This window comes from Nyctereutes procyonoides, unplaced genomic scaffold, assembly GCF_905146905.1.
Source record: "Nyctereutes procyonoides isolate TBG_1078 unplaced genomic scaffold, NYPRO_anot_genome, whole genome shotgun sequence".
Lineage (NCBI taxonomy): Eukaryota > Metazoa > Chordata > Mammalia > Carnivora > Canidae > Nyctereutes > Nyctereutes procyonoides.
In genome coordinates this window covers 18,614,297-18,640,456 of record NW_026575035.1, presented here as the reverse complement: position 1 = coordinate 18,640,456, position 26,160 = coordinate 18,614,297, and the positions used below count along the sequence as shown (strand labels likewise).

General features: G+C 38.9%; 1 protein-coding gene across 2 annotated transcripts in view; it reads right to left on the bottom strand.

Annotated features, from left to right (window-relative positions):
• The window catches only part of CA8 (carbonic anhydrase 8), an 88,267-nt gene that overhangs the window by 13,715 nt on the left and 48,392 nt on the right, over positions 1 to 26,160 (bottom strand). Inside the window, exons 5-8 of one of the 2 annotated variants that reach the window (XM_055318141.1) lie at positions 25,057 to 25,119; positions 22,595 to 22,643; positions 21,112 to 21,224; positions 9,782 to 9,951 (exon numbers count right to left, since the gene is read on the bottom strand). In XM_055318141.1, the coding sequence (XP_055174116.1) occupies positions 9,817 to 9,951; positions 21,112 to 21,224; positions 22,595 to 22,643; positions 25,057 to 25,119 (360 nt within the window). In that variant the 3' untranslated portion in view covers positions 9,782 to 9,816. Of the gene's footprint in view, positions 1 to 9,097; positions 9,952 to 21,111; positions 21,225 to 22,594; positions 22,644 to 25,056; positions 25,120 to 26,160 lie in introns of those variants that run through there. The other variant, XM_055318140.1, reaches the window with a different exon arrangement.

Below are 26,160 nucleotides of genomic sequence, written 5' to 3'. Positions count from 1 at the left end.
GTTGCCAAATATGAAAACATATGTGTCCTTTCTTCCCAGAAATCTCACTTCCAGGAAATTATCTAAAAAAGATAAGGAGGCAAATATATACAAGGACTACATGACTTTCTGCCCTTTGTTATTTGAAATGTGGTTGTAGTGACAAGAGCTCCGGGTTTGCAGTGAAACCTACCTGGGTCTGAATCCCTGCTCTGCACTTTACTATGACCTTGAGTATGTTACTCAACTTCTCTCAGCCTCAGTTTATCTCTAACATGTCAATCAAAACACAGGCCTCACAGGATCCTTGTGGGGATTAAATGACATAAAATACAGCATCGTGTCCAAACTATAACAAAGCACTCACGCTTTTTCTTCCCACTACTCACTAATATGTGTAACTTAGAATGAATACATAAACTTTAATCAGAACTCTAAGATAAATCATACAGCTTGGTAATTTCTACATTATTCTGCATCAGAGTATCATAAAATATTAAACTTAGCTTTTAAGGTTGTTCAGTAGTAAACCTATGTTATGATACTTTGACACTTTCTCAATCTCAATTAGCAGTAAACCAATTAACAAAACTTTTATACACTACAGTGAGTCACATTTTTCTTTCTTCTTCTCTAATCCCTGGTGTGTTGTAAGGGTGATTGAGTATCTAATTACTTCTTAATTGAATGCACATATTATACATTTTTCACTAGTTCAAGCTTAATGCTTTTAGTCTAGAAATCAAAGTCAATGAAATTAAGTTGAATTGGGATTTGGGCAACTATTATAATGAGAGAAGGTTTGTATTATGTCTAATTATAAGTAAATGTGGATTTTAGCATTATTTCCTACGGAAATATTTCAGGTACAGGAATGTGCCATTACTGACTAATTTAGATGATTAATAACATTGTTATTCTTATTTACAATCTTTTATTCCTCATTACAGTGATTTTATTGTTGGAACCCACTAAATATAATCATTCTTTAAAGAAAAGATACCATTAGAGAATCATTAGTTGTACCAAAATCAGAATGAACATTCACATCTGTAAAAAACGAGATGAGTTTCTCTGCAGCATAAAAGTTATAGGAATTCTCACACGCTGCCAAAAGAAGAGAAATATTGGAATATAATTAGTTACATTAACAAAAAAATACTTATTTATGGCAAGCCATAAAAATTTTAGTATCAAAATGGCATTCCAAATTCAGTTAATACGTTATAGAGAGCCTATTTCATAAGGAGTTTTTTTTCCCTTTTTGCATTATACAGAAGTAAAAAAAAAAAGACATCTGAAGTAGATATTCTCCAACAACAAAGGTTTGCTTGCTTCTTTATATAGATGAGGAGACCAACTATCTGAAATAACTGAGTTGAAGACTTCTTCCGGCAGTTGACTGACTGGATTAAGCAATTTATTAAGGTTCAGTTCAACTCCGTGTTTACAAGATGTCCTAAAAAGATTTTCTGTAGACAAGCCCTAAAGACCTTTAGGAGTGTCTAACCACTGAAAGTACAAAAATGCAGAAATTTTGAAGGGGGTTAAAGAAACATTGTAATAGAAAATGGACTTATACAAAACCAATGTGGTTTTCTTGTTTTAACAACTAATTTATTTTGAGAATGTGTTACCAACCTAGTGGCAAATTTCTTGACTGGAGAAACTTCCCCATCACCTAAAAAAGACATCAGATTCTGCCCAAGATACTGGGTATTATCTAGATTATTTAGCTTTATATGTTACCAAAACAAGTTTTAACTGTACTGTTTGTCCAATTAAAACTGAAATAGCCAAAAAAATAAGGCAAACTTAGACACACACACACACACACACACACACACATCCAAGACCTTGCAGTTAAATGAATAACTTTTTATGGCAAATTTTTACTAGAAATATTTTAAAATATGTTGTTTCTCACATTTTTTAAAAAAGATTTTACTTATTCATTTATTCATGAGAGACAGAGAGACAGAGAGGCAGAGACATAGGCAGAGGAAGAATCATGCTCCCTATGGGGAGCCTGATGTAGGACTCAATCCCAGGACTCTGGGAACATGCCCTCAGCCAAAGGCAGATACTCAATCACTGAGCCACCTGGGTACCCTTGTTTCTCACCCTTTGAGAGTCAATATTCAACTTTCTCTTGCATGGTTTCTTCTCTATTTTACCTTTTTCCCTTCTTCAAGAGATGGCTTTTATCCCTAATAAAGAGGCCTGGGGTAGATTCCTCCACATTATCATGCCATAATTCTTTCCTCACCCTCATGCTATTTCATTTCCATGCTGAGATTTCAGATTCCCTAGGTTTAGCTATAATGTAAGAAATTTGCTATATATAATCATCAGGACCATAACTATTGCATAAAGAAGTGAAAATATTAAAAAGAAGACTTCAGTCATTCCCTCATGCTTCTATATTAAATATCAGTAGATCTAATGCAGATAGGTTTTCCAAACCCGGTTTTCAGGAGACTCTGCACCTTAAGAGTGGACATTTCAATCAGATGCCAGGAAGAGTAACTTTCATTATGGATGGCAATAACAAACTACAATACCATCATCAAACTCCAATGGCAGATGCTGCCAATTAGTCATAGCACTCCATCCCCCTATACTCATAGGTGGATTCAGTATTCTTTTCAACCAAGCACAGCTAACAGACAAGTTTGACTTCACCACATCATCCAGGTCTTTTATTTTTATAAATCTTTAAAAAATAATCCTATGTAGAAGAGAGGGGGGATGCTCTTGTGACAGTCTATGTGAGAGACAGGGCTAACTTCATGGGATGTGATGTTGGGGATGGAGACACAGAGACTGATTTGGGAGTTATCAGAAGGCAAATCTCAAAACCAGATGATAAACTGGAAATGTGAGGTGAGGTGAGGTGAGGAAAAGAGTTGTCAAGTATTACTTGTGTTTCTAAGAAAACTGGAAAAGAGCCAATTCTGTGGAGCAAGATCATAAATTCACTCTTTTATATACTGAGTTTAAGATGTCTCTGACACATCCAAAGAAAAAGTCATACGTATTTAACACTAGAACTTAATAGAGAGACCGAGTCTTGGCCTATAAATGGACGGGTCATCTGCATTTGGTGGGAACAGAAACTGTAAGTATGGATAAGACCTATAAAGAGAGCATGACTCAGGCTGAGCTGTGAGGACTCTTAACAGTAAGTGGCCTCCATGAAGGTCCATTTGAGTGCTGAACTTTTATACTTCCCCAGGTTGAGGATGACTGCTTTCCTAAATCTCTGTAAACTTCATCAAGAAAAAAAGAGAAACTTGAGAGAATAGACAGCAAATAAACGAGGAGGAAATGGAAATGAGTGCCTCTTTATGAATATGGTTTTCTTAAGAACTAGTTTTCTTAATAACTAGTCAAGCTAAAAAATTGATTTGAGGAAATTACCAAAAATGAGCACCAAAGGCCTGATGCCAAAGGCATAAGAGAAAATGTTTAAAGAAGATAACCTGCTCTTGGTAATTTTCTTATGAAAAATATAGCCTCTAGGTTTAAAATCGTGAAACCTACCATATTCAAGATATCAGATATATGAATGTTGAGCATAACTACAGATAAAATGTTCTCTTTTCTTCTTCCCAAAAACAATTTTGTTTGAATTCAGAGGGAGAAAAAAACTAAATCATTCTGCAATTTTTATCCACAATAAATCATTAACATTTCTAAAACATTAAAAAAAAAGGAAAAAAGGATAAATATAGAAGTGATGATTATTTTCTTTGTTGAGTAATCTTGAAGAAATGCCTATACAACTTTGATGTTTTTCCTTCTTGGGTTAATAACAATTTTTATATCACATAATCAAAACATAATATAATAGGTTGAGCACCCTTGATATTTTGGCCTTTTCCTGAAATCATTTTGAAATCCTTTAGGAAATCCATTCCATTTTCAAGAAATTCTATATGATACAGTAAATAGAAAACAGCTATATCCATCGAGTTTTCATTTCTCACCCTAATGCTGTGCATCAAGTTAAATTATTAGAGTGAGGGTAAGTCCAAGTTCTATTGACTGAAAATATGGCTTTGAGCTTTCCATTTGTTTGGGAAGGATAATAGCTTTTCCCTACTTGGTCATTCAGAGTTGACACTCTCCCCCCCTCCTTTTCTAGAATGCCTTCTCCTTTTCTAACCTGTAACTCTTTAGATTATAAAAGAGAACAGATAAGAAACTGATGCTTGCGATAGCATTATTAAACCTAAAAAAAGTTTTAATTGCAAAAGTATATTAGGGGGTGGGGAGAGTTCAACACAGTCAAGGATGGCTTCAAAGACCCAAAAAGAAAAATGAGGGCAAGCCTAACAAAGGGATCTATCAGAGCTGTTTAGTTAATAACCCTCTTTTTTCTTCTTCCTTTACTGTTTTATTTTTTTTCCCAGATTTACTTGGGGGCATACTTAGATTTTTCCCCCCTTTTAAGAGGGGAAGAAAGGAAACTATTTAAAGAGCCCCGTGGCATTGGTTTTACAGAAAATACATAATTATAATCAAGTATAGTTACTGTACACATGTTCAGCTTAATATTTGAGTTACTGGGGAAACAGATAAGTCTTTGAACAGTCAGAAAAGCTTTAAATAATGGGCTAATATTTCATGAAACAAACAGGCAAGTAATTATGTCATCAGAACATAAGTACCAATATTCAGATACCGAGAGCAACAAGTAAACTGGACCAAAATTTTAGTCTTGTTTTTTGTTTGTTATTATTAAGATTTGGTTTTCACACAGAAAATTCAATGGGTAAAGGATCATTTCATGTCCATTAGCTCCCAGAAATCTGAACTAGTGCTGCCAAACTAAATAATTTCTAGCACCTGGATGAGTTATGTCCTAGTTCTTTAAACAAGTATAAAACCTTACTTCACACTGCTTAAATGGTAATATAAAAAGTCACAGATTATTCATGGAAATAATAAGTCTTGGTTATCAAAGCCCTCCAGATGTCTAGACATGTCATGCAAAAAAAGGGAAAAAAAGTCATTTTAAGTCCAAAAACTAAAGTTATTTTAGTAAGACATAGCTAAAATAAATCTGAATTATTTTAAACATTTTTTTAGAGAACCACCAGAATTTTTTTTTCCTTTTCAGTTCCAAGAGCTTAAATGAAACATTCATGCATTAAACTCAAAGTCTGACTGTCAAATCATTTCACTTTAATAAAAATTTGAATTACCTGCCTTAGGGCATTATTAAATATCAAATAAAAAGCACACATCCATAAGTCTGATTTCCCAATATAATTTTTATGTAGAACTATGACTAGATTTGTATTACACATTTCAAGATAAAAGGGTCAAAAAATGTATTCATAGAAGGATGAAGTCAGAACTGGAGTTGCCTTTGAAAGAATTCCTGCATTGTTCTTAGGAAATTTGGGGGAAAGTGACCCCTTTTAAGTTACCTCAGGCACCAAGGTAAGGACACAAATCCATCCTCCTTTTAAAAGACCTAGATCATAATCAAATTAAAGCTTTGAAAAATTATACACTATCTTCCTATCATACAAAGAATATGAGGCATCTGAAATACATATCATCTCACCAACACAACATTTCAGTCTGTGTGCATGTGTGGGAGAGAAAGAAAAGAGTGATGGTTATTTAGATAGTTGGAGAAAGGCAGCTCTGGTCTAGGACTAGATATGGATAAAAAATTCAAGATAATAATCTGACTTCATAAAAAGTGTCATTTACAGTTACTGATATTCACAGAGTACACTAAACCCAGACTGGAGGAATTAATAAATTCACATTCACCAAACCTCACTGCACCTCCCCGCCCGCCCCTCTTACTGGGTCTACTGGGTCGCTACTGCAAGCCCACCCTCTCCCCCTTGTCTCCTCCTGTCACCTCTCCTAGCTGCAGCCCCATTCTTCCTGAAATAATAAAAGCAAGTAATGGAAATACTAAATCCATAAACCACCCTCTGTTTCCCTTCCTAGTACAGCCCAGAAAGTGACCATTCACATAACAAAGGCAGTCTTAACATTTGCTCAGGATTTTGTTGCCTTTCTTTTTTAGTAATCTCTACACCCAATGTGGGGCTCATCTCAAGATCCCCAATCAAGAGGTGCATGCTGTTCCAACTGACCCAGCAAGATGTTTCAGATTGCCCCCTTCCAAGTCTTTAGAGACTTCACTGCTAGGATTAATCCCTCTGAGAAATGTCACCTTCATCACTTCCCATCTCTACTGGCTCATTACCCCAACATACAGACAAGTGCTAGTGGGTTTTTTTCAAAAAGAAGTGTCCTGGGATGCCTGGGTGGCTCAGTGGTTGAGCTTCTGTCTTTGGCTCGGGATCCTGGGATTGAGTCCCACATCAGGCTCCCTTGCCTGATGTCTCTGCCTTCTCTCCCTCTGTCTCTGCCTCTGTCTTCTCCCTCTGCCTATGTCTCTGCCTCTCTATCTCTCATGAATAAATTTTTTTTTAATCTTTAAATTAAAAAAAGAAAGAAAAGTGTCCCTCAATTCCCTATCCCCCTCACTGCTGCAGCCTTCTGCTCTCCTACCACCCAGCTCATCAACAGCTGTCATCGCAGGGTTCCTCCCATCCTCCCTTCCCACTCAACTTCAGCCTGTTGCCAACACGCATGCCTCCGTATCACACGAACCTCACCGTCAGCATGCTGATGCTCTCTGGCCTCTGCCAGGCAGTGGATAAGAAAAAGGGCTCTACCAGTCAGGCTGCCTGAGTCCAATTTCCAGCTCTACTGCTCTATGACTGCATTATTTTGGCCAGTGATCTAACTTCTCCATGCTTCCATTAACTTACCTATAAAGTCTCACATTAAATTTTGTGAATGCTTAATGAGATGGTCCCATGCAGCATTAGAACATGATACATGTATATATAATCTCCATGCCAATGACTCCCAGATTCAGTTCAGACCTCCTTTCTGATCTCCACTTTTGAAATTACAGCTGGCTGCACGATGGGTCCACTAATTGACAGACATCTCTCATTCAACAAGCTCCAACTCAACTCTAACTTTCCAAAAGTCTCCTCCCACTTTCCTGCTGTCATTCAATGATGGCACTTCATCCACACAGTTTCTAAAGCCCCAAATCCCAGAGGTTATCTCTGAGATTTCCATTCCTCTCTGCCATCATCCAATTTGTCAACTAGGTATCACTTTTTCTTTAAAAAAAAAAAGATTTTATTTATTTGACAGAGAGAAAGAATACAAGCCGGGGGAGCTTGAGGCGGGGAGCTTACAGAGGGGGCTCAGCAGGGAGCCCAACACAGGGCTCAATCCCTGGACCCTGGGTCATAACCTGAGGCAGATGCTTAACTGACTGAGCCACCTAGGCACCCCTAAATATCACTTTCAATGTCTATTTAACATATTTTAACTTTTCCCCATCTCCACCACTCCTATTCTGACATCTGAGCTTCTCTGTCTTTCATCTTGGCTACCCAACAGACTTCTAAAATATCTCCCTACTCCTGCTCCTGGCCCATTATAATCCAATCTGTTCACTCCAAAGCTACTGTGATCTACTAAAAACGTACATGAGATCAGGCCACTCCCCAGAGCAGAAGTCTTTATAGGCTCTCAATGCACTAATGGCAAAATAAAGATGCCTTAATGTGGCTCACAGGGCCTCCAAGATAAGAGCCCGGGCTCTTTGATTACTACATCCCACACTCACAGGAGCTTCCCATTGACCTCAATGCATCAAATTCTTACCTCCTCCACAGGGCATAGCCCGTCAGGACCTTTGCAAAAGACATTCCCTCTAGCTGAAATCTCATTCACTGCATATTTTTGTTCTTCGCATTCTAAGTTGTAGCTGTAATGCTTTGGAAGTATTTATTTTTCCATGGTCAGGCTCCCCACATTAGATTCTACGTTTTCTGAGAGCAGAGACCTTAACTGTCCTTCTGACCGTTGGATACCCCGAACCAATCACACAACCAAGTAATGATTTTTGGTCAAATATAATTTTATTATTTGGTTCTTCCATTATAAGGCTTAGCTTAAAGTAGTCTTGGATTCTCTGTCGTTACCACATATGAATTACTAAAAGTCCCTTCTCATTCATACCAAAGCAACTTTGCCTGGCCCTCACCATCTCCAAAATCTTTTTTTTTAAGATTTTATTTATTCATTCATGAGAGACATAGAGAGAGAGAGAGAGGAGAGAGAGAGAGAGAGAGAGGCAGAGACACAGATAGAGGGAGAAGCAGGCTCCATGCAGGGAGGCTGACATGGGACTCGATCCCGGGTCTCCCAGGATCGCACCCAGGGCTGAAGGTGGCGCTAAACCGCTGAGCCACCGAGGCTGCCCAACATCTCCAAAATCCGAAGAGGAAGAACCATACTGGCTAGCTCAGAAATGGAGAGTCAGGGAATGACCAGCAGTGGCTGGCTGACAGACACTATATGTAGCTCTGAAGAATTTCTAATTGACCAACAGACACTCAAGACACAAAGTGTGATGTGTCATGACAGATTCAAAGTTACAGATTTCAACCCTTTAAAAGCTTGACCGTAACACAGAAAGAAATACACAAATAGTTAAATGGAAGAGACAGTGTGAATAGAGAGGTACAATTTAAGGGAGAAGAAGAGAATTCATGCTGAGAACTATATTTGAGTTGGGCTTACAGGGTAGCAAAGATTTTAATAGGCAATAAAAGGGGTGGGAAGGACTGTATGAGCAAAGCACATTCATACAAAAAAAAGACAGTTTGGATGGAGTACTGGGTATATATGGTATAGTAATAATAGAGAGGCAAGAAAAATGGATTGGGGCACACATGGACAAAATGGTCACCTTTTAAAATTCCCATGTCAACTGTCTAGCTCAAGAGACTGTGAGTCTCTCAAGGCCAGAGATTTCTATTCATCTGTGACTCCTAGTCTATACTGTTCCACTCATACAGTATGTGAGCTCATACTCACCAAGACCCATTAAACCAAGTCCAAGCTCTGTCCTATATACCTGTGTAACTTCCAACAGATGCTTTCCTCTTGTGGAAAGCAGTGGGTGGCCAGCTATGTGTGCTGACCTGTATGCACTCTTAGGCAATTCACAAGGTAAAGAAATAATCCAGTATTTCATTTTCCAGTCATTTATTCGTATTTGATCTTTCCCATGTCTGTGGTGTTTTATTTTGTTAGCTCTTTAGGGAGAAGGTATACATATATTGAATTCAATATATTAAAATGCAGAGATCATATTTCAGTCAATAAAGAAACGTACCATACTCACATACCTAATAAGTGCTTCTTGATCAAATAAAAACACTTCCGTTGGACAAGGATTTTAATGCATATCAGATCTACCCTCACCTACCCTAATAAAGAAGATCGAATCTGCATTAGACAGGGGTCAGCTCTGAGGCTCCAGTGGCTTTCTTTATGTTCCTTATGTTCCTCAATCATCAGGAGGTGACCGCTGCCATTTCAAGGGTGAGTACTAACAAAGACTTTACCTCTTTACCTTGAATAAAGAGGGGCTGCCTCTCTGCCTTGGGGCTCCCTACCATATAAAGGCCAGTATTAAAGCAAAATGAGAATTAAAAGCTGCTCTGGTAGGAAAACGTAAGGATTGTAGGTTCTTTATCAACACTGCATGAAACTTTTAAAGCCACCTGACTGGTAATTAAACAGGGCTTGAGAATGTGTCATCATTTTTATCAAAATGAAGTACATTCATACTGCTAAATTATCAGGATCACCGTGAGAATAACTCTGGCATGACAGGTATACGTAATTGTGAGCCCCATTTCCTTACATAATCTGCACATACCCAGATGAAGACAGTCTTGTTCCTGTTCTCTTTGACTACTGAAAGGCAGCTCTAATGACTCTGTCACTAAGTGGCTGAGTAGGTCTAAAATTGTCTCCCAAAATCCCATCACAGCCTTCCACAAGTTCTGCCCCCTTAACATGTGTCCTCAGCCTTCGAAACTCTTCGATCTGAAAAGAAGAACAGAACAAAACAGAGTCATTATTTACTGGACATGAACAAGACTGGAGTTTCATAAGTGGCTTAAAATATGCATGAATTATAACAATTTGTAAAAAGAAAATTGAAATTAATCTTCAAGAAGAGTAAAACAGACTTAATTCTTCCAAACCCAAGACACTGGACAGAACTGCTGCTCAAGAAATGGAGACAGCAGAAGTAGAAATACCAAGATCTCCAGAAAACCCAAACAGCCACAGAAACCTGCTGGATGTGGCTCATGCAAAAATGAAATACATCTCCCTCCAAAAGTTTTTATGCCTGTCTGTAACATAGAAGAAGTGAACAGATGAATTCTAGTCTAACTGTATGGTAACACTGATTAGATGTCAGATTTATCAGATGGAGGTGTCTTTCATCACAAGACCCTCTCCGCTGCTCCTCTAGACGTTTGGAGAGCACAGGTCCAATGAATACTTCTGACTTTCCAAAAATGTTAAGCGCAACTTCCTCCCTTAGCAGTATCAATTTTCAAGTTCATTTCCCTTTCTCAGGTGGCCTCCCTAGATCCCATGGATTCTCATTACACGTGAAAAAGATTCCCAGAGTCCCAAGGGTCAGTTTCTCTGACTTGCCAGGTCCGTGCCTCCTAAGAACCCATAAGCCTCTACGATCCTCCAAGCTGTAGTTGAGCAACAAGCAAACATGATGAACATTCTCCACGCTCATTCCCATTCATCAGTTTATCTACAGGACTCATTGTCTGGCATTTTGCTTAAATGCCACATAGTCATATGACAGTCTTCACTCCTTTCACAAAAGAAGAAACTGAAAGATTTAAGAAAGTTTCCACATTAGCGAGGTCTGACAGGCCAAGTCCACTCTTCTCCCAGCTTCACTGCTGCCACTTCAGAAATTCTAATCAACTCAGTATAGCCTGTCGCCTCCATATACCCCAGAATGTGGAACAAACGTGCTTTAAACAGCACCAATCCACCAAAAATCCACCAAGTGTGTATCATAGGGTTTTTTTTTAAGGATTTTATTTATTTGTTCATTCATGAGAACACAGAGAGACAGAGAGAGAGGCCGCGACACAGGCAGAGGAAGAAGCAGGCTCCCTGTGGGGAGCCCGATGCGGGACTCCATCCCAGGACCTTGGGATCACGACCTGAGCCAAAGGCAGACGCTCAGCCACTGAGCCACGCAGGTGCCCCTATCATAGGGTTTTAACTACAAGAGTGCTTCATACAGCACAGCCACAGAATTTTGCTGTTCATGAACTAAAATGAAATGCAAATCAATTCAGGGGGTTCTAATCAAAGTCTAGAAACCCCTAGAGACTTTAGGGGCTCATGAAACCCCCAAATGATATGCAAAATTTTACATGTGCATTTCCTAAGAAGGGGTTCCTGGATCACAAAAGAACTGAATCACACAGGATTCTAATATTCCAACCACTCATATATATGTGGGGAAACCAAGCTGAGGGGAAAGGAAGTCACTTGTTAGATCAGCACACAAGTTAGAAATCTAATATCTAAGGCCTTATTTTCTTGTGTCTCCACATGTTTTCCCTAAATAGGGTAAGACTGACCCTAACCTGGCGCTGTCCTGTTTGTTTGCTTTTTTATAATACCTACGTTCTGTACTTGTACGCAAGTGCCAGTGACACAAGCAATTAGGTGTTTAAGCAACACAGTGGTTTCTCCCTAGACCTTCTTGGGATCTTAGGTTGGAAATATGGGCATCACCTATCGTTTGTTGCACCTGAAAAATTTCTATAGCCAAGGCTGCAAGAGAATCCCCTGTCATTATTTGTTGAATGTATTTTTACTGACTTTTTCTCTAAGTCTGAAGTAGAAAGGAACCTAGTCAGGCTTTTTCAAACAGGAGACTTATGAAGGTGAAGGCAGCTGGGCTCTTCATCAAAAGTGTTCAGCCTCAGACACTTAAGACCCAAATGGCCAGATTATGTCACCTCCTTAAGCCTCAGTTTTCACATGTGTAAAAGAGATGATAGTAACCATATTTGCAAGGACAGTTTAAGAAGTGAGATAATTAATGAGAATCATTCAGTGTCCTTGCAGCACACAGAAGTGTTCAGTAGGTACTAGCACTTCTTTTGAAGTCAAACCTTCAGCACCTTGAGATAAATATTTAGCTACAATTTTCTACACAAAAAGTAGACTGGAAACAATAAACCAACTGACTGAGAAAACAGACAGTCCTCCCTCCTCGCACCCATTTTACATGTAATCACACGTAATGGCAGCAAGAAGAATCTACAAACCGTGCATGGGGTCACTGCTGAGCAATGCGGACTATAAAGTGTACTGCCTAAGCAGAACTTAAGAAATACTACATTTTGGAATGACTTTGAAGCTTATTTTAAAGCCAGGTTAATTTTATATTTACATATTCTGAACTGACAGTAAATCTTTCAAGCCCCAGACCTCAGCCTGAAGCAAATTCTGTGAAAACTGCTTCTTCTAGAACAGACGATCTGAATCCACAGCCAGCCAGTCTCAAATCACTGCATTCTTGGAGACAACTATTTCACAAGAGATGTTTTTCTCTGATCATAGCAACACTTTGAAGACTTCAAACATCAACAGAGATCGAGGGAAGAACACATCTTTCTGAAATGCCAATTTTTCTGAAGTAACCACCCCTCAAAACCTTTAGTCACTTCAAATGGTTTCAAGCCCGTCCTGCATTATCTCCCACTGAAAAGAGAGGTAGTGAGAAATGAGCAGAATAATATTTCAGGATAAAAGTCTGCAACGAAATTCAAATGTCAGGGCAATATAGAGACTATCACTATCACACGGATCAGTAGAGATGATTTTGTCAATTTTTAATGCCACTCTACTTAAACATGGCTATTTGTTTTTAACCAATATGAGAGAGAGAGAGAGAGAGAGAGAGAGAGAAACAGAGACCCATGCTTCAGGGAGAAATTTTGGTCTTCTGAAAGTAGCAGAGTTGAATAGCTACTGTTCTCTGAACCAGGCATGCACTCTACTTGGTCTAAGGCACTGACTCCAACCTTCACTGACTCAAGAATCAGGTTATTCACTCCAAGTTCAGCTTTAAAACCACTTTCTTTAGGAGTGCATTTAAAGTGCTAATTTACAGTGCTTGGGGTTTGGCACTAATTAATTTTAAAAATTCCCAAGTTCCTATGCATATCCTCTTAACAGACTTTTTTTGACTTGCATCTCTGTTACCATGTTAAAAGAGAAAAAAGGACACATGAAAGTCAATGTTCTCATTTTATTTTCTTTTATCATCAGGCAATGACAATACGTGAATTAGAGCAATATAATTCCTTATGGCAGCAATCAAGTAAGCATGAAAAGCAAGCTATGCTTAAATAGCCCATAAACACATGTATATACACTGAGATTATATGTCATTTATATGTCTCTCCACCTTTCATATATTTGGTCTTATCGTTTTTATTTCATCTTCTTCAGCCCAGTATTTCACTTCTTTTCTAAAATCACTGCTTTTTTTTTTTTTTAAAGACTTTTCATCCATAAACCAACTCATCTGTCATTGACTCCTTAGTCTGGTCTTTTCTAATTCTTCTGAGGAAGAGCTTGGAGAAGACAATACCCTCTACCCAGTAAGACTGATGTCAACCCTCCCTTATTCCAATCCCAAGTCCTAGTCTCTTCCCATCTTCACATGAGAACAGTTACTGATGAGTTACACATAAGCAAACATAGTCAAGAATTACAGTCCAGACTGGGTGATGGGCACTAAGAGGGCACTTGATGCAATGAGCACTGGGTGTTATACTACCTGTTGGCAAACTGAATTTAAATAAAATATTTAAAAAAAAAGAATTACAGTCCAGAGTTCGTGACCCAGGGTAAGTGCTCTCTATCAGGGAAGTCACTGAGGAAATACATCCAAAATTCCCCACAGGAAAAAAAAAAAAAGAATTCCCCACAGGTGCCTAAAAACAACACATTTTAAGAAAGGGAAGAGGGAGCAGTCCCAGGAGAGAAAATCTAGAGTTGCACTATCCAGTACAGTAATCACCAGTCTCCTGTGGCCACTGAGCTTTTGAAATGTGGCTGGTCTGACTGGAGATGTGCTACAAGTGCAGGACACACACTGGAAGTCAGACTTAGCAAGAAGGAACAGTATAAAAATATCCCACCCAGGATTTTTTATATTCATTACATGTTCAAAATGGTGTTTGGGGTACATTAAGTTAAAATACAATCTTTAAATCAATTTCATGGCTCAGTTGGTTAAGCATCTGCCTTTAGCTCAGGTCATGATCCCATGCTCCTGGGATCAAGCCCCACATTGGGTCCCTGCTCAGTGGGGAGCCTGCTGCTTCTTCTCCCTCTGCCCCTCCCCCTCGCTCATGCTCTCTCTCTCTCTCTGCACTCTCTCAAATAAATAAATAAAAATCTTTTAAAAATTAATTTCAGCTGTTTGTTTAGTGTTTTTTTTTTATTGTGGCTACTAGAAATGTTAATCTTATATATGTAGCTCACATCATTGTTTCCACTGGATCGCCAATGCTTACCTTGAGAAACTTGCATTCTGGTGTTAGAGTGCTGCTCTAAATTATACATGGAGGGAGATACAAATGGGCAAGAAATAAGGGTACTCAAAGTGTGCTTCCCGGAATAAATCCCTACCCAGTCCTACAGAATCAGCAACCGGGGGTGGGGGGGTGGGGGGGGCAGCAATCTGTGTTCTAACAAGCCCACCCAAGTTTGAGAATCACGGATACAGAAGAAAATTCACAAGTGTTCCAATTCACTTGAAATCATTTTCAGACATGACCATGCCATGGTCCCACAACAACTTGGGTCTTTAGGGTTAACAGACCCTCAAAACTCATGTGGAGCACACAGACAAGAGAGGCCCTACTGCTGAGTCCTAAACCTAATGAGACCTCATTTGTCAGTCGCTCAGGACCAGGTGGGCTCCCAGGTCCCACCGGCCAAGCACACACCATGCCCTCACTGGGGCTTGGGGCTGTGAAGAGTCACACTTTTCAACCTCTAGGAAACATGGAATGGGGAAGGATGAAGAGGAGGCAAAACTGAGAAAAAGAAAATTAAAAGTGGTCTTCCAAGTTCTAACAGACATAGATCCACATGGCGTAAAACAATAAACACAGTCCTTTGCTTCACTGGTGTTACTTACTGAAGTTGAAAGAGAAAGAAAAAACAAAGACAGGCGCATCTAACCTGAGAAAGCAGGTAAATTAAGAAATAGGAATAGATGAGTAAGAGGGGAACAGAAAAAGAGAGAAAAAAGAAAAAGAGAGTAAAATTTAATCATTTCTCTGTATGTGTGCATACTTGTACACATGCCACAGTACCAAAATACCACATTTTATCAATTCTGAATATTGTTCACATTTTAATGTCTCCGGAAATTAGGATGTGTCTTACAATCTGTTGACATATTTGCTGAAATTTGGTATTTTTCATTCTGTTCTTGGAACCTCATCTCCAAACATAACAATTCAGCTGAGAAAGTTTTTTCCTTCAGCTTCCTCATACTTGGACCACCGTTTACCGAAAAGTAATTTAACAGTTAGGGATGATAGCAAAATAAAAGAAAATTATACTCATTCAAATCTATCTGATCGCATGCTTTTTTTTCTCTAGCAAATGGTATGCTAACCAAGAATAAGACGAAAAATTCAACTGAGCAGAGGCTTCCAGTTGCATACTCTAGAATTCTGAGTACCCAGGAAGATGTAAATGTTCCAGGATAGGCTTAATCATCAACACTACACGTCAACAGAAGACTCCTCCTGAAATTAAGTTGCTGTGCATTTCATTAAAATACTGTGATGATTTAGAGCCTTTTCTTTAATGTGGCTACTGCCATTTCCTATGGCAGATGGTATATTTCAGGATACCAACTGTTTCCATAATAATGCCCAGCAGCTTAATTTATGTATGTTAACCTTGTGATCTAAAAGGAAATGTTTTTCCTTCAATATAAAGTTTTCTATTTCTCAATCTACTCAGCTATGCAAAGACTATCTACTATTTGCCATACCTTTTGTTATTCTACATACAAGTAATATTTTATAATTGACAGACTGCCTCTGTCTGCTCCTCTTTAAGGGCAGTAATAGGAGATGTCTCAATTTTTCTTGGTCTAGATTCTAGAATCCCATCCCTCCCTGTGGTCCTTCTCATTTTTTACTGCCCTCTCTGGACCTTTTCTATTTTTGCTCTGCTTTCTCTGAAGTTATATGAGCAGCAACAGTGAAACATTCAAGGACAGACTAATTTATATTCTCCTAAAATTATATTTTTTTCCAAAACCACTCTAAATTGCATTTTAATATGTGTGTGTGTGGGCATTTTACCACTGCTGCCCTCTGAACAGATGCTATAATGGAGCTTTGTGCTAATAGTTCCTAAATCTTTTTTTCTTAAAGTACCTAAACCTTTTTTTCTCAAAAAGCTGTAGCTAGTTGGAAAGTCATCTATTCTCAAGAGCAGTTGATGTTATTCCTTCCAATACACATTCCTTTGGTTCTGACTCCCAATTAGGAAGATATGGCTTTTCCCAACAACAATGAAGAAACATTACTTTTGGTGGGTCAGGGTTATTAGAGTTTGTCATTGGCTTTACTCAGAGGGATAACAGAAAGCAAGTTTCCCCTTGAAGACAGCCAAACAGACACAAAGGCAGGCACAGTGATTTGTCTCTGAATTTTAGCATAGCATGCTAGTCAACAGGGGAGTAAAAACATTATTTCTCACATTTACAGAATATCACTTAACATTCACGGTATAGTTCAACTGTAACATTCCCACGCTTTAACATGCTAGCAAGGGAATCCTTAATGGAATTCTAAGAGGAATTGAGAATCTTCTCTTCTGTGGCTCAACAAGGTTAATCCCAGCTAACTTTCAATAAACAGAAATTTATTGTGGTAATAAAGTTTTATTTTTCGCTAAAAGGTTTGATCTATTTTTAGAAAAATACTCCTAAACAAAGCAATGCTGAACAAATGGGACTGTAGACTCAGCTGCTCCTATTTCATCTCCATGTCTGAGATACCACGTCTCTTTGTGGCTCAATCCTATTAATACTTCTCCACCCTTCACTTACTGTGTGCAGAATCTGATACTTTTCATCTCTCCCTCCTCCTTAAAACCCACACTCCCCTTGGCTTCCAGACATTACATCCCATCAACCTCCTGACTACTCTTCCCACCCTTGAGTCAGTCCATGGAGACAACTCTCCCAATGCATGCACCTATCAGCTGCCACTCTCCATGCTCTGCATCCTTTCTTTTCTCTCCTTAAAGGACCTCCTCTTCTACCTGGATGGCTTCTACTATCACCTATGTATTATACTTCTTTCTTGGATGTCTCGGAGGCATTTCAAACTCTCAGTATTTAAAATCATAAACTCCTAATACTCTCCATAAAGCCTGCTCTTCTATTTTTATTCCGTCATGGTGAAGAGTGATATGTTATATGCACCAATCACTCAAGCCAAAATCCAGGGAATAATATGCAGGTGTGTCCTCTCTGGAACTCCTCCCATGTCGTCAGTCACCAATTGTACTGATTCTACTACTTTAGTATTTCTGAAGCCATTCCTCTCCTTTCATCTCACTGTCACAATCTTAGCTCAGATTTACATCTTAATACTGTAGCTACAGAGAGGTTTCTCAAACTCAGACTTGGCCTTGTTTCTCTCTCTCTCTTTCTCACAACATTCAGTAATTCCTTGCTGCCTTCAAGAAACCTCCACAGCACAACATCAGGCTCCCTGATGAATGTCAGGCCCATGATTACCTCTCCAATTTTATTTCATGACACTGGCCCTTTACACTAACAGTGGGCATCTTCAAATGACTCTGTACCCATGCAGACACTTCTTCCCCAGTTGGCAATGCCCACTAACACTCACACCACACCCAAATTCTGGACTGGTGAAGGTCTACCAATTGGCTAAATCTTATCAGGTGCCTGTCCTATGTGCTAGGACATATTCATGTTATACCAAGGCAGTGTTCACATGAAATTACTGTTCTTTAAATGTGAATATATTTGCCTTTCCCCTAGATGGTGAATTCCTTGAGATGAGAACCATATTTTATTGGTCCTCCCACTTTCAGTGCCTACTACAGCCTCTGGAATATAGAAAATTTTTTTCTTACCAAATCAAACAATAAATGCTTTTATTAATGAATAAATTACCCAAATTATTCTCAAAGAAGAAATTCCACATACTAACATCTGCCAATGGCAAGGGTAAAGGAAGACAGGACTATGACAACATATTACCTTATCATTAATTATTTGTGTTAATAGAATCAGTGACATATAAAGGCCAATGAATGAATCCTCAGCATCACAAAACATACTACATATTAAGCCTCGTTGCTTTGAAACTTAGTCATCTAAGATTCTGTGCTACACACAGCAACAATGAAGAAATATGCATAACGGTCCTAGAAGCAAGTTGTAAGAAAAGTAAATGCAAATGGATGATTGATCTTTGATATAGGTCATTCCCAGAACAATCACAACTCTCCCACCCCAGCTCAGGGTGGCCAAGGTTGCAGCTTCTCTCAGTTTTGAGCTGGATGGGGCAGCCAACAATAAGCACAGCCTTCCCATGCCCACCTGCTAATCCCACACGTTTTTCCCTGCTTGGAAATGTGATGCCAGTGAAAGAAGGGATTTCAAGTAACCAGATGGCAAATGGGGAGTAGTAAGTCCTGTAGGACCCTACCAGCTTAGAAGAGTTCTCTTATAAAAGACAGGATGCCCTCAGGAAAACCTGGTTCCCAGAACAACTGCAGAGAGAGAAGCCTTCACTGTGAATCAGAAACCCACTTGCTGGATTCTGAATAAAAAATAAATTTCTTCTGGGGCACCTGGGTGGTGCAGTCAGGTAAGCATCTGATCCCTGGTTTCGGCTCAGGTCATGATCTCAGGGTAATAAGACTGAGCCCCACGTTGGACTCTGGACTCAGCATGGAGTCTGCTTAAGACTCTCTCCCCCCCCACCCCACCCCCCAAAAAAAAGACTCTCTCTCCCTCTGCCTCTGCCCCCACCAACCCCCCACACTGGTGCAATTGTACACTCACCCTCTCTAAAAAAAAATAATAAATCTTTTTTTAAATAAATAAATAAATTTCTTCTGTGATAAGTCACTGAAATGCTGAGATTTATCTGTAACAGCAGCTACCATCTTTGTGGTCAGAATCCACACCCATAATCATTAGTCCAAACATCTATTCCTAACATTAAACTCAAATTTCTCGGGGATCCCTAGGTGGCTTGGAAGTTTAGCGCCTGCCTTTGGCCCAGGGTGTGATCCTGGAGACCCAGGATGGAGTCCCACATCGGGCTCCCTGCATGCAGCCTGCTTCTTCCTCTGCCTGTGTCTCTGCCTCTCTGTGTCTCTCATGAATAAATAAATAAAATCTTAAAAAAATAAATTAAAAACTCAAATTTCTCATTTCCTCCTTCTCCTTTACCAAACTTATTCCCACTATTTATCAGGAATTATTTCCTGTCCCTCCCAGGCCAAGTTGAGTTTCTTTCCTATGTGTTTCTGGAGCACCTTACTTCTCATAATTAACATAACCATATGATTGTTTGCCTCCTCAACTCTACGGTCAACATTTTGAGGGTAAAGACTGTGTTTTAATCTCTGTATCCTTTGTGTGTCTGCCTGGCACTCAGGAGGAGTCTCTTATAAGAACATAGGGATGAATGAATAAATAGGGATTTTTCATATTAAAAATATGAAGGCCTAAAGGTGATGTGATCCAAGTCTTTAAAAGGATGGAGAAGCTAAATTGGGAACTTTTTAAAATTAATCCTTAGAAAAAGAAAAATAAGAAGAAACTGTTAAAGGTTGAAAGGGTTTTGAAGATTTAAGGACAAGCAAAAGAAGGCTTTACTGAGTAGTTTAATAAAGTTAAAGTTCTTAGAAAGTGATAGGGGATATAAAAAAAAATTGGTAAAAAGTCACTAAAGGTAACTTGGTTTGTTTAGAGTACAGTCTAAATCTGCTGAGGCTGATCATAAAGAAAAACATTGAGCCTTTTTAGAACACATCCCTTAGGGATGCCTGGGTAGCTCAGTAGTTGAGTATCTGCCTTTGGCTCAGGTCATGATCCCAGGGGTCCTACGATTGAGTCTTGCATCAGGCTCCCCACATGGAGCCTGCTTCTCCCTCTTCCTATGTCTCTGCCTCTCTCTGTGTCTCTCATGAATAAATAAAATCTTTAAAAAAAATAAAAGAATGTATCCTTTAGATCCCTGGAGGACAGGAGACATTTAAAGGACCTCTTTTGGGCAGCCCGGGTGGCTCAGTGGTTTAGCGCCGCCTTCAGCCCAGGGCGTGATCCTGGAGACCCAGGATCGAGTCCCACATCAGGCTCCCTGTATGGAGCCTGCTTCTCCCTCTGCCAGTCTCTCTCTCTCTCTCTCTCTCTCTTATCTCTCATGAATAAATAAACAAAATCTTAAAAAAATAAAGCACTTCTTTTGTAATGATATATCATTTATATATCATATTATACTATTATTATAATAAACATATTATAATGATGATGTTGCTTCATACTCCACCAGTTAACGTCCCATGACAATTCAACTCAGTGCCCCCACCCACTGTGCATCAGCATTTAGAGCACCTATGCAAAGCCCAAAGTGGGAAGTAGGTAACCAAAAAGGGGGCTAGAGAGCCACCCAGCTCTTTGCAGAGCATTCTTTTTACCTCCTTCACCTTCCTGCCTCCAGAACTTTCCTGGGCAAGCCAAAGAAGTATTACAAAGCCTACATGACTCACAGAAATAACCAACATTTTCACTTCCAAAACTCTCTCCTCTCCAATCCTGGGAAATCCCACATAAAGAAATAACTAGACTAATCAAAAGTCTGACTATTTCAATGACTTCTATTTACTCTATAAAAACTTTTAAAATACAGATCATAAATGACAGCTGGGTTTTATTCATCCCTGACCTTTCCATTGCTTTCACTGGTTCAAGACATCTAACTTTCATCTGCAAAGACATGACTGATCTAAAGGAAACTAAAGCATACAACAGACGTTTCCCTTTTGCAGAAACAATATTTAACCTTTAACTCAGAACTTCTGAAAGATTTAAAGTGCTGTACTCACCTGCAGCTGGGATATAGTTAAAGGGTATCGGAATAATATCCAGGTAACACCTTCGCTGCAAGGTGGAATGGTAAGAGAACCTTCATACACCCAATAATCCCGCAGCAAAGGATCTGTGCAACCATGTGGACATGTCACAGAAAAGTTAGTTAATTAACAATAATTGTGAATATTTCAACAATAATTCTCAAAGTTACAAATTGTCTGAACAACACTTTTCAGGATGAGGTCATTTTAAAGTACAGCCTCACACATGAATTCTTAAACTAATCATCACCGAGAAAATAACCAATGGGAAAATATGATGAACCCTCTATTATTTATAGTGACTTCCATCTAGGTATCACTATGTAATCCAAAGGTGGCTATAAAACTTGATATATACATATATGTGTGTAAGTATGTATCAAGTTTAGTCACTTTAGAAAAAGTGTATCTGTGATATGTTTTACTTTATTGAAGGATTTACTTGACTTATTCACACCTAATCCAATACTTACTACATGTGAGGCACCATTCTAAGCATTTTACATGAACTCATTTAACCCTCACAACAAACCCACAAGACAGGTACTATTATCAGCCCCATTTTTCAGATGGGGAAACTGAACGACAGAGGGTTACATAACTTACTCACTCAACTAATAACTGGCAGAGCCAGGATCCAAACCCAAGCAGTCTGACTTCAAAGTCTGTTTTTCTAACTATTCGGTTCTAGTTATCTCTGAGATAATTAAAAATAATTAAAATATGAAAATAGTATTTTAAATATTATTAAAATATTAAAGTCCTCGTATGATAGGACAAAAGAAAGCATTCCTACGAAATCTTTTAGCTCTGCATTAGAGGCATTCACAATCCAATACGATGGATAAATGTTCAACACATGACAAAAACTGGTTTGTTCTAGAGCAATTAAACATAGGGCATAGAAGATACAATGCATCAGCACATTTGGTTTTGATCAAAAAACTAAGTAACAGCACATAATTTAAGCAGAACAAAGTGAAGACCAAAATCTTGCACAAAACAACCTTTAACTACAAACTATGTTTTGAATATTTTATACACAATTCTTATATGTTTAGGTATGCCGAGGTAATTAGACTAACACTTATATGATAGTATCACTGCAAAGGGTTATTTCACTCTAGAGATTAGTAAGAACCTCACTGACCAATCCTAGAAGTATATCAAAGTATTGTTATTACGCTCTTGCTGTACACAGAGGTAGCGATTTTTGCAAATGAAAATCCAAAGGAAACTCTTCAGAGAATAATGGCAAAAGTGACAAAACATTTATTACTTCAAAATGTTTACTCTCATATTTAGACCAATCAGAAACTGATACCTACTACAGAGAAGGCGAATTGTAAAGAAACTTTATTAACTAATAATATATCATTACATGCATTTTGAGGGAAACAATGCAATCATATTCACCCAATTACAATTCATCTTATGCGATAAAGATAACACGTACCTGGTAATAAAGTGTTAGGATTAAAGCAGGGTATTGTTTTGGACTTCCCCTGAAAAAGAAAAAAAAATCACCCTATGTTAACATAAAATTTCTTAATTTTAGAATAAAAAACATTACTAGCACTAAAAACCCAGATTGATGCCTTTTCTGAGTAACATCCTGGACCAGATGGGTCTGTAGGTATCTCACTCTGTCCTCTCACCAGAGCCAAAGCACCTGGTTCCAACAAGACACTCCTGTTCTGGGTCTGTAGCTATTTCTTTGCTACTACAGTTTGATTTTCCCTATAATTCCTGGAGTAAAACTTCCAGTTGTCTGCCTAGTGTCTATCTGGCCCACGCCAGCTACTTTTCCTGCTCTGAGCACATCCACACCAGAAACTTGGGCTTTTGGTGTAAAATGCCTGAACCCTGGTTCAGAGAATTCTTTTGAAATGACCTTCCTCCTGCTACTCTGACCTCCACTCCTAACCTTCTTGGCATCAGAACTTGTCTCCTAAATTTGCATTTTGTTTCATTTGCATTTGATAACTTGTCTCTATGTTCTAGATGTCCTGTCCTCCAGAGAGTGAAAACTAACACCAGAATGAAAACATTCCATTCTATGGGCGCCTGGGTGGTGTAGTCGCTTAAGTGTCTGACTCTTGTATTTGGTTCAGCCCATGCTGCACTGTGCACTGGGCATGGAGTCAGCTTGAGATTCTCTCTCCCTCTCTCTGCACCTCCAGCCTGCACTCTCTCTCTCACGTAAATAAATAAACCTTAAAAAAAAAGAAAATATTCAATTCTAATCGACTTTTATCAAAGCTGCATTTAAACTTCAATAAAATTAAAATAAATAACTCCAGAGGCACCTGGGTGGCTCAGTTAAGCATCTGCCTTCGGCTCAGGTCATGCCCCGGGATCCTGGGATTGGGCCCCACATCAGGCTCCCTGCTCCTCAGAGGGCCCGCTTCACCCTCTCCCTCTGCCTGCTACTCCTCCTGCTTGTGCTCTCTATGTCTCTCTTAGAGATAATATCTCTAGAAATAATATCTTAAAAAATAAAAATAACTTCAATAAAATATTTGTGCCATTACTCAACAGTTCACATTTGCGATCACTATTTTAAATAGTGCCACTTAAATTGCTCAGGCCCTTGAGGCAAAAAGATTTGTCACAGTAGTTAGAGATCTCTTTTATTACTCTATCAATGCAGACATAACAGGGCAAGTGAATGCGTAACCTCTTAGTCTCTTTCTTACTTCCACTTGACACATTAAAGAATCCAGCTCACTTGCTTCCCACCAGCCCCCTATATTCCATAAAAAAGAATGTTGTATGAGCTGAAGGAATAAAAGAACGTTTCTGAAGCCATTAAGACAAATGTCAGTCAAAATGTACCCTTCCCCCTCCTTACCAGGTTTTTGACTAGTCTGTGTCTTCTCTTGGTAGCTGGATTTATTCTAAGCCTGCCTGGGAAATCTATGGTGGATGTTCTTGCCTGGTCCAAGACGCCCTGGGCTTGTTCTAGCTTAGAGCTAATCAAACTTCATTCTCATTGATTTTTGGATTGGCCTTGGGTCTTTGGATCTCTGCACTGTATCTCTCATAGCCATTCAGGATTAAACTACTGCCCTCCAAGGCCTCTCCGATTCAATCCATCCAATATAAGCATAGAAAGTACTGGTTGTAACAGAACTGGGCTTCCAGGCAAAGCTGGGCTGAATCACGCCAGAGTCGCATCAAACCAAATCACTTTCTCTGAGATATAGGATCTTACAGCTTACATGTATTTGTCTTTTTTTCTTTTTTTAACATAAATGCTTTGAAGTATAGTTGCCATAATTTTAATTTGTTTCATTTACACAACTTTCCTATAACCAGTGGGCAGGAAGGGTTAACTCAGCAGGCTTGGGTTGTTCAAAAAGATGTCTGTCTTGAGGACTGGCTCCGAGGTCTCACAACATTCTGTCTGACAAGAGTGTTTTTGTATCCTAAGGCCTTGGGCTATGCTTGGGCTATGTTGGACCAGATTGGTTTATCCTGACAATGTGACTTATGATGACAGCTTGGTTTTGCTGGGGCTGGGAGCAGGAGGGATGGCGTCGGAGCAGCTGAGGGTCATTACACAGACACTGCGTGCTCTTATAGCTGACCCCTAATAAAATCCCTGTACACGAAGCAAGGCTTCTCTGGTTGGTAACATTTCACACATATCGTGGCATATCACTGCCAAAAGACTGAGGTTCATCCCTGTGTGATTCTACTGGGAGGAGACAACTGGAAGCTCGTGCCTGGCTTCTCTTGGACTTTACCCCACGTACTTTTGCACTGACCTCATTTTTACACGTGGGTCCTTCCTCTGGAATAAATTACAACCATGAGAATAGCTACCCTCTGAGTGAATCATCATATCTGAGAGTGATCTTGGGGACCTCTTTCAAGACCAGTGTTTCTATTTGCTTTTAAACAATAACTTACCTTGTACTGAATATCCTGGAGGATTTCGGTCACAGCCTTCAAGCCTACGTGTTCTTTTCCTATCTGAAATGCATAAAGTATAAACCATACCACAACAATTTTTAAATACTTAGCTTTCATTCAAAATAACTAACAGAAAGTGAAACTCAAGTTTCCCTGAATTGCCTTCTCAGGGAATAAGTAAATGATCATTTTATTAATAACCACATCAATAGCCACATAAGGCAATTGAAGGTGTAAGAGAGGCTAATATAAGAACCTATTAGTTCTTAGACAGCTTTAAGAATTCATTCTAAATACACCTTGCTGTGTATAGATTATCACCCACTGTGCTATATACAGTTAACCCCTGACCGATGAGGGAGTTAGGGGCACTGACTCCTGTGCCATTGAAAATCATATATATAGGGATGCCTGGGTGGCTCAGCAGTTGAGTGTCTGCCTTCAGCTCAGGGAGTGATCCCAGGATCCGGGATCAAGTCCCACATCAGGCTCCTTACAGGGAGCCTTCTTCTCCCTCTGCCTATGTCTCTGCCTCTCTCTGTCTATCATAAATAAATAAATAAAACCTAAAAAAAAGAGAGAGAGAAAGAAAATTACATATATATAATGTCTGAGTCCCAAAAACTTAACTACTGATAGCTTATTGTTGACTAAATGCCTCACTGATAACACTAGTCAATTAACACGTATTTTGAATATTATTATGTATCATATGCCACATTCTTACAAAAAAGTGAGATAGAAACAAAATGTTATTAGGAAAGTCAGAAGAAGTAGAAAATACATTTACACTACTGTAAAAAAATTCATGTATAAGTGGATCCACGCAGTTCAAAGCCATGTTTGTTCAAGGGTCAATTGTGTATCAGATGATATAATACTGTGATATAAACATTTCAAGGATACTTCTGAATTAAAATTGCTCATCACATTCCAAACCCTTTCATTTTTACCTTTGGCATTTCTAGACCATTGTTATAAAGACTGTATCTATGCTGAAATATTTAATAATTCAGAAAAGTAAGATTGTGATTTCATATGTTAAAGTCACCAACATCAGGACATCTCTTGATTACTACTGGATATAACTGTATAATTCTA